Consider the following 7,082-nt stretch of genomic DNA (forward strand, 5'->3'; position numbering starts at 1 on the left):
CCCCGCTCCCGAGAGTGGAGTGCTACAGGAACCATGGGGGAGGACACACATGGAATGGACCAGCTCCACACCTACCCACAGGAAGTCACCTCAGGGCTTTCCCTCCTTCACAACCACACTTACCCTCACCGCCCCTTAGAGCAAGCACAGGACAAATTCTGCTGGCCTCCTCCTCCCCATCCTGCCCCCTCTCATTCCTTCACCCCATCTATGTCCGCATTCAGCATTCTAGCCCTTACAAAATCAGGCCTGCTCCCGCAGTACCCAGCCACCCTCCCACTGAAGGAGCCGCTTGTCCGCCTTACTGATTTAAGCCTGTTTTACAGTAGAATACTTTCTTGAAGGATTTTAAACTAGAAGCTTGACATGATAGACAGTCCCTGAGCTCCACTGTTCCCCATATTTCTTTGCTCTCTGTCCCTATGAGAGGTCTCTATAAAGCTTTAGTTTGGGTCTGGCTTAACAGTTCAATAGTAGAACATAATTTTAGCATGTGAGATGACTTGAGTTTGATCCCCAGGACTAAAAAGAAAAAAAAAATTGGAAACTACTAGATTCAGTTAACACCCAGGAAGTTTGAATCTCCTATATCACATCCCCCAAAGGTACAGCAAACATACCAACAGCATATTGACTGCTGGCCCTTTCTACAGAACTGGGGCACTCCCTGTTCAAATCCGAACACCTCTGGAGTAAGGTAGAACAATATTCCGTCAAGGCTTCGCTAATAAACTATCAGCTAACCTAATCCCATTCCGTTCAGCTGCCCAACTAAACCCAGAGTCCAAGAGGAGACCATAGGAGGCTGCACCATTTGGAGAAGGAGCAGCTCGGGGCTGAGAGCAGGGCTGGGGAGGTGGAGAAAGACCTCCACCAGTCACTGCAGAGCTCAGGGTTACCAGGACTGCCAGACACCTTTATACAGGGGACTGTGTCAAGGACAAGTACAGACAATGGCAAACACCACCCATCCCCCACCCTCTTGACTACACACACACACACACACACACTTGACCACGGAAGTGATCACAAGTGATCTGAAACAAGTAGAAGCATCAGCACAGCCAGGGAGCCAGCCTGGTGCCAAGGTGCCTGAGCCAAGACGACTCTGACCCGGGCTGTGAGGACAACCAGGGCTCCTGGCACCATGCCTTGACCCCCTGTCCAGGACAGGCACGTGCCACACAGACAGACAAATTAGAAAGCCATGGCCCTTGGGTTTTTATTTTATTTTATTTTTTCACATGGGCAGTAGAGAACGGAGTTACCCCGTCCTTACTCCCCTTGCATTGACTGTGCTTCAGGTCTTAAGACCCTAAAGTGTCACTTGGAACTCACTCCTGGGCAGGAAGACAGCATTGTCGGTGTGCGAGGGGAGGCCCCGCTCTGGGCCAGGCCCCTCAGGAGCTCTCTGAGGCCCACCCCCTTTAAGCCATTTGCAGACAGCAGGACACAGACATAGAGGTGGAGACCAGCCCCTTCCTTTGGCATGGTACACCCTAGCTCAGGGGACAGAGTCTGAGGGTGACGGTATGAGGCCTGAGCTCCGGGCTGGCCTGTGAGAGAAAGAGGGTCAGTCCGCAGCCTTGATGCCCTCAAGCTTCCACACCAAGAAGTCCCCTCTACAGCTCCTCATAGACACTGCTGAAAACCTGCTGCAGTAACTGGCTAGCCACGGGGAAACAAGACTCCACCTTTAACCAGTCTTCCCAAATGGGGAGCCTGGGGAAGGACTGCTCCTCGGTCAGCTTGGAAGAGAAAGGGTGGGAACGGATGAGCCTGGCATTGCCATTGGTCCTGGTCGTAAGAGATAGTCACATTCTTGCATCTAGTAAAAAGAGAGGGGTCAAAAAGCACCATCACCTTCCGGGAGGGCTTTGACAGTCCTGACGGGGTAAGGAGTGTCTACTTCTGATTCAGGCAAGGAATATAAGGTGCCTCTTTGAGCTCTCAGGGTCATCCTAGCCTACCAGCTTTCCTGGGAGCTCTTTCTGCTCACCCCTTCAAGCCTGCCACTTTCCCTGGAGCTGCCTGCCGACAGAGCTCCGGCATACTCCCAAGGTCTGGACCGAAGCCCCAGGAGAAAGGTGAGCACACCCCAGTCCCTTCAGTTGGCCTTGCTCAGTCTATAGTCTTCCACTGGCTCTCGGCTCTCCACAGCTGACAGGGCGATGAGCATCTGAGCAGCATAGTAAGTGGACATGATGAGTGCCCGAGAGTAGGGCACAGGAAAGCAGAACTTGTTGAGAGCGATGGTCAGGTCTGAGATGATGAAAAGCAGTGCGCCACTGCCGGCTGCCAGCTCTGTCCACCGCCAGGCTGCCCCAACCAGCCGCAGCCCTGCCATAGCTCTCCAACCCATGAAGCTGATAAGGGCTACATAGACCCCCACCAGGTAGGTGAAGGCACCATATAGCCCTGGGTAGAGTAGGGCATAACACAGGCCTGATAGCACTCCAATCACCAGACCTGTCCGGAGAGCCAGTGGCCGCATGCCAAAGGCTGAGGCATAGAGTATGTGTGTCACAGCAAACATCAGGAGACCTGGAAGCAAAAGGACATAAAGAATGCTAAAGGCAGGCTTCATGACTTATGAAGGGAGGAGGGGCAACCCAGCTCTGCTCTGGGACTGAGAGGGGCGGGCGAAGGGACAGTTTCACACTCACCCTCTCACTTAAAGTGAGAGGGTTCCTTTTTCCAAAGCCCTGCCCCACCCCCACCACAGGACCCTCTTCCTCCAGCCCCAGGCACCCACCCAGGCAACTCCTAGAACTACTGACCATGTTCAAAGTAGCCGTGGTCCTGCCAGATGAGGAAGGCGTCACCCACGGCAGAGAAGACAAGTCCCACAAAGATGAGGGAGGCACTGGAGTGGGCCAGCAGGAACCTGAAGCCATGGGCCAGGAGGAAGAGCCAGAGGCAGAAGATGGGCAGGCACTTGACAAGGGCGCTGACCCACGATGGGCTGGATGCGGGCAGCCAGAGCACAAAATACACGCAGGTGGCCTTAAAGAAGGGCACCAGCTTGGGTCCCTCGCTCTTCACCTGCAGGAGACAGCACAAGAGCAACACCAGCAGCTGAGTCCCTGAAGCCCATGGCGGGCTCTAAAACCTGCACCTTTCCCCAAGGCTACAGCGCACACTCCAGCCCTACACCACTCAGAACAGGGAGGACTGACAGAGAAACCTAGCCTCTCCGGCTCCAACCAGCCAGCAGGACGTGAAGAAAGCCATTATCACCCCAAGGCTCAATTTACCAGGACAGGAAAGGGCTCCACTGTCCTGTCACTCTTGTCCACTCTAGGCCCTGGAACTTGGCCAGAATGAGTCCTTCACTGGAACAACAGTGACTATTAGGATATTCCCTTTTGCAGCCTAGTGCTGTTCCTTCCGGGCTTTCTCCTCCCCCTCCTAGAGGGATCCCTTAGCACCTCTCCCTGTTAGCCTCAGCTCCCAGCTGTGTGGAACTGGAGCAATGTCAGAGGGAAACCACAGAAACACACTGACTGACCAACTCATGATCCCAGCTTTGGAGCCAGGACTCAGGCTTAGAGCCCTGGCAACACCAGGTGAGTGCCAGGAATGTGGGAGAGTGGCAGCACCTCCACCCACCGGCTCTCGGTCCTGCCCAGGCAGCCCCTCAGCTTCCACTCTACCTGTTAGACTAAAGGTGGCAACAAGGACAAAGAGAGGTGCTAGGGATGCTGGGAAGAGAAACAGATCTGTGTTGGGAGCAATAAACAGTACTTGAGACACCAAAGATTTCCAGAGCTAGGAAAGGGGGTGCTGGCACCAAAGACAGGAAGGGGGGGAGGGCTTCTGGTCCCAGCTTCTGATCTGGAGCCAGCAGACAGGCTGAGAGGCGACGGGGAACTGAGAGGGGAAGCTGGCACAGCTGACTGGGTCTCAGCTGGATTAGGGGGAGGGCAGCTAAAGAAAGGTTTTACTCAAGGCCACTGCAGGCACAGCCCGAGCTGGGGGAGGAGATGCCACAGATGTTCTGTGGCCTCCTGAAGCTCCTTCCCATGAACTGCTAGTTCAGGGTTTCTGAGGATGAACTGGAGCAGCTGGGGTTCCCTATAAGCTCACCTTCACCTAAAGTGCTCTGGCTGTATGAGAAAGCTGTTTCACCGGGACTCTGAGGGCACACTCAGATTCCCAGGCTACCAGGTACCTGATGCAACTGGGGAAGAGTAGGAAGAGGTAGACAGGGGTCCGGGGTACTTCCACAAGTTAGAGATGGGAGCAAGACTTGACACTCCCTTCTCAAGGAAACGCCCTTATCTCGGACAGTCAGAGTGAGGGCACGGCCAAAGGGAAGAGAGCCGAGGGGATGGATGCCCAGCAACACCTGTCAGCCCTCAGAAACATCAATTTTGCTCTCCCCTCATCCCCAGACCAATGCTTCCTAAAAGAAACTGGTAGGAAGTGGTAAAATCATGACAGTCAGAGAAGCTAGCCTTAGAAGGGGGGGAGACAAGCCAAAGGTTGGCGTTGACAAAGTCTGAAAAGGAGGTCAAGTCAATAGAGCGATCCACCTTCACCTAGCGCCTTAGCAGCGTTGCTTAGAATGAGGCGTCGCCTCCTGCGCCTACAATAAGAAGAGGAAACCAACTTGCGGCAGGATTTCCAGGAGGTCTGGGCCCCACCCTCTTGAATGCTTCTCTGCGGTCCCACCACGCAGAACCCTGCGGCCCGCTGCGTCCGGTCCCAGGCCAAGACCCGCAGACCCGCTCCAGACACACGAGGATCAACAAAGTCACGCTTCCGAGTCACGTGCACAATGTTTTCCTCCCTCCCGCAGGCGACGGGGGGCGCGCGGAGGAGGGGCGCTGCGGGAGTGGGGAGCCGGGGACCGCCAGCTTCCTCCGCCCCCGGCGGCAGCGCCGGCCGCCGCCTCGCCCCAGGCCCGGGGGGCTCCGGCCGCGGCTCGCGCACTCACCACAGTGACCGGAGACACCATGGCGGCGGCGGCGGCGGCGGCGGCGGGCACCGGCTCCGGGTGGCACCGCCGGGACGCAGCCAGGGCCAGGTGAACAAAGCCCGGTGAAGCACAATACCTCCCGCGCGCCGGGCGCTCGGAGTACTGTCTGTGCACCCCGGGACGTCACCACAGACCCAGCCAATGAGAGGACCGCAGCCTCGGCGGGGCGGGGCGCGGCCGGCGGCGCCCGCCAGGCTCCCTCCGTTTCTCCGCCGAAAAGGAGGTCCTCCCACCCGGGCGGGGGCGGGGCTCCAGACCACGCCCCTTCGGGGGGCGTGCCAGGGCTTTCCGGAACGTGACCGCGACCCCCAAGGTTGGGGAGCCGGCGAGGCTGAGAGCCGACTCTGCCCGCTGGAGCATCGCGGGATGCACCTTCTCTTAACTCCGGAGCAAAGAGCAAAGCCAGATTCTCAGTCTAGTCAGACGCAATTCCTGTAAGACACGGCTCTGACAGTGTAGTCACAGGTCCCAGCGGAGGGTAGTGTTCCAGGCACACAATGTACATAAACGACACAGAATCGTAGTTTTTTTATTGCTTCATAGAATTGCATTAAGCGCACTTGGACCCTTGAGCACTGAATGAATAAAGCTATAGAAAGGGAACGATGGGCTGACCACCGTCCTCTCACCAAAGCCATGGGTGAAAGCAAGCAGCAGCCTGTGTGCGGACCCATGGCATCAACGGGGAAACTTAAGTACAGGCGCTGGGTTTCCTTAGTCACACGCCCTCACGGCTGCAACGACGGTGACTCCACAGGAGCAAAGCTTGCCTAAGGACGCGAAGTGTGAACCAACTCCCTGAAGTACGGGGTAAATGGTTATAAGGCTGGTGGGCTGGAGCATGTTTAGAGATATGTGTTCAGAACTGGGTGGGCTGCCAAGGAGTCGAATGGACTACAGTGAAGCTCTGTTTGCTACTAACATGGCCTTTGCCTTCTCTGACCTAGATTTCCTCATCTGTGAAAATGAATGGGTGACCTCTGAGATTCTGCCCAATCTAGACACGTTGTGTAGGATGAGGAAGGGCTAAGGTTGCTGGTTTCAGGAAATACAAGTCTATCCAGCAGGCTTCATGGAAGCAGAGGTTTCCAAATACATCTCAAAGGATGGGTACGTGGTCTGGGTTACACACAGAGCTTTAGCTGTGGTGTCAGCTGTTGGGAAGGGAGAAACACTGGCCATGCCCTGAGATGGGAATACAGGGCCCTGTACTGGACCCCAGCCAGGGAGAGAGGCTTGGGGAACTCTCCAGTGATCCTCTCCCCGAGGCCTTCCTCAGATATCCCTAATCCCTAGGCTACTGACCTGACATTCCCTCAGAGAGGGACAGCCCTTTTCCTGATGACAGTATTGACAACCTAAAATTCCAAATGGAGCCCAAAAAAGGTGAGAGTCAAGGTTTGAGAGAGGGAAGTCACACACCTCATCTCTAGGCACATTCATGGGTTAAGAGCTTCAAGGAGAGCACCTGTCTTACCTGAGTGAGAAGTGGGAATGGCTGCCACCAAGGCTTTGTGATACACTCTTATGTGTCGCCGGGAAAGAACACTGAACTAAAAGCAATACAGACTTGGTTCCTCCTCACCTAGGACTTGCTGGTGGTGTATTTGGGCATACGCCACTCCATCTTTGGAGCCTCAGTTTCCCATCAACAGATTATAAAATCATCACATATGTTCCAGTTTTGGGTCAAACCTTCATGTCACCCAAGGGAGTACTCAAATCAGGGCATTTTAGTTTCTCTGAACCCCAGTTTGTCTAACTATAAAAATGAAAATGTGAAGCTTTAAGGGATTTCTCTTCCAGGGGGGGAGGTGTAGTTGAGGTCAGAGTTGGAACTGCATGGAGGTATGTTTCAGGCATCTGTCAGTTGCCTGAAATGGATGCTGGGAACAGAATGTGGTCCTCTGCAAGAAAGGTATGTGCCATCCCTCCAGCCCCTGAGAATAAACCTTATTAGTTGTTCTCATAACTGGGGCCAACCGAAATTACTTGAGACGTCTTTTAAAAACATGTCATTGTCTACCTTAGTCCTACTAATTCATCAATTTTCATAAGCCTCATATACAAATACCCAAGTATACAAAGACATAAGGTC

General features: G+C 54.6%; 1 protein-coding gene across 1 annotated transcript; it reads right to left on the reverse strand.

Annotated features, from left to right (window-relative positions):
• Positions 1–1,214: 1,214 nt before the first annotated feature.
• Tmem86a (transmembrane protein 86A) lies at positions 1,215–5,068 on the reverse strand. Its single transcript, XM_055597569.1, has 3 exons — positions 4,943–5,068; positions 2,781–3,045; positions 1,215–2,544 (listed from the first exon to the last, which is right to left on the reverse strand). The coding sequence occupies exons 1-3, from the start codon at positions 4,961–4,963 to the stop codon at positions 2,108–2,110; spliced, it is 723 nt and encodes a 240-aa protein (XP_055453544.1). The 5' UTR covers positions 4,964–5,068; the 3' UTR covers positions 1,215–2,107.
• Positions 5,069–7,082: the final 2,014 nt, after the last annotated feature.

The sequence above is a fragment of the Psammomys obesus genome, unplaced genomic scaffold, assembly GCF_907164565.1.
Source record: "Psammomys obesus unplaced genomic scaffold, mPsaObe1.curated_primary_1811, whole genome shotgun sequence".
In the NCBI taxonomy this organism is placed as follows: domain Eukaryota; kingdom Metazoa; phylum Chordata; class Mammalia; order Rodentia; family Muridae; genus Psammomys; species Psammomys obesus.

Coding starts and splice junctions, on each gene's coding strand:
- Tmem86a (XM_055597569.1), bottom strand. CDS start 4,963: ATGGTGTCTCCGGTCACTGTG. Junction 3,046..4,942: donor TGGTGTCTCCGGTCACTGTG/GTGAGTGCGCGA, acceptor TGTCTCCTGCAG/GTGAAGAGCGAGGGACCCAA. Junction 2,545..2,780: donor CCACGGCTACTTTGAACATG/GTCAGTAGTTCT, acceptor TTTTGCTTCCAG/GTCTCCTGATGTTTGCTGTG.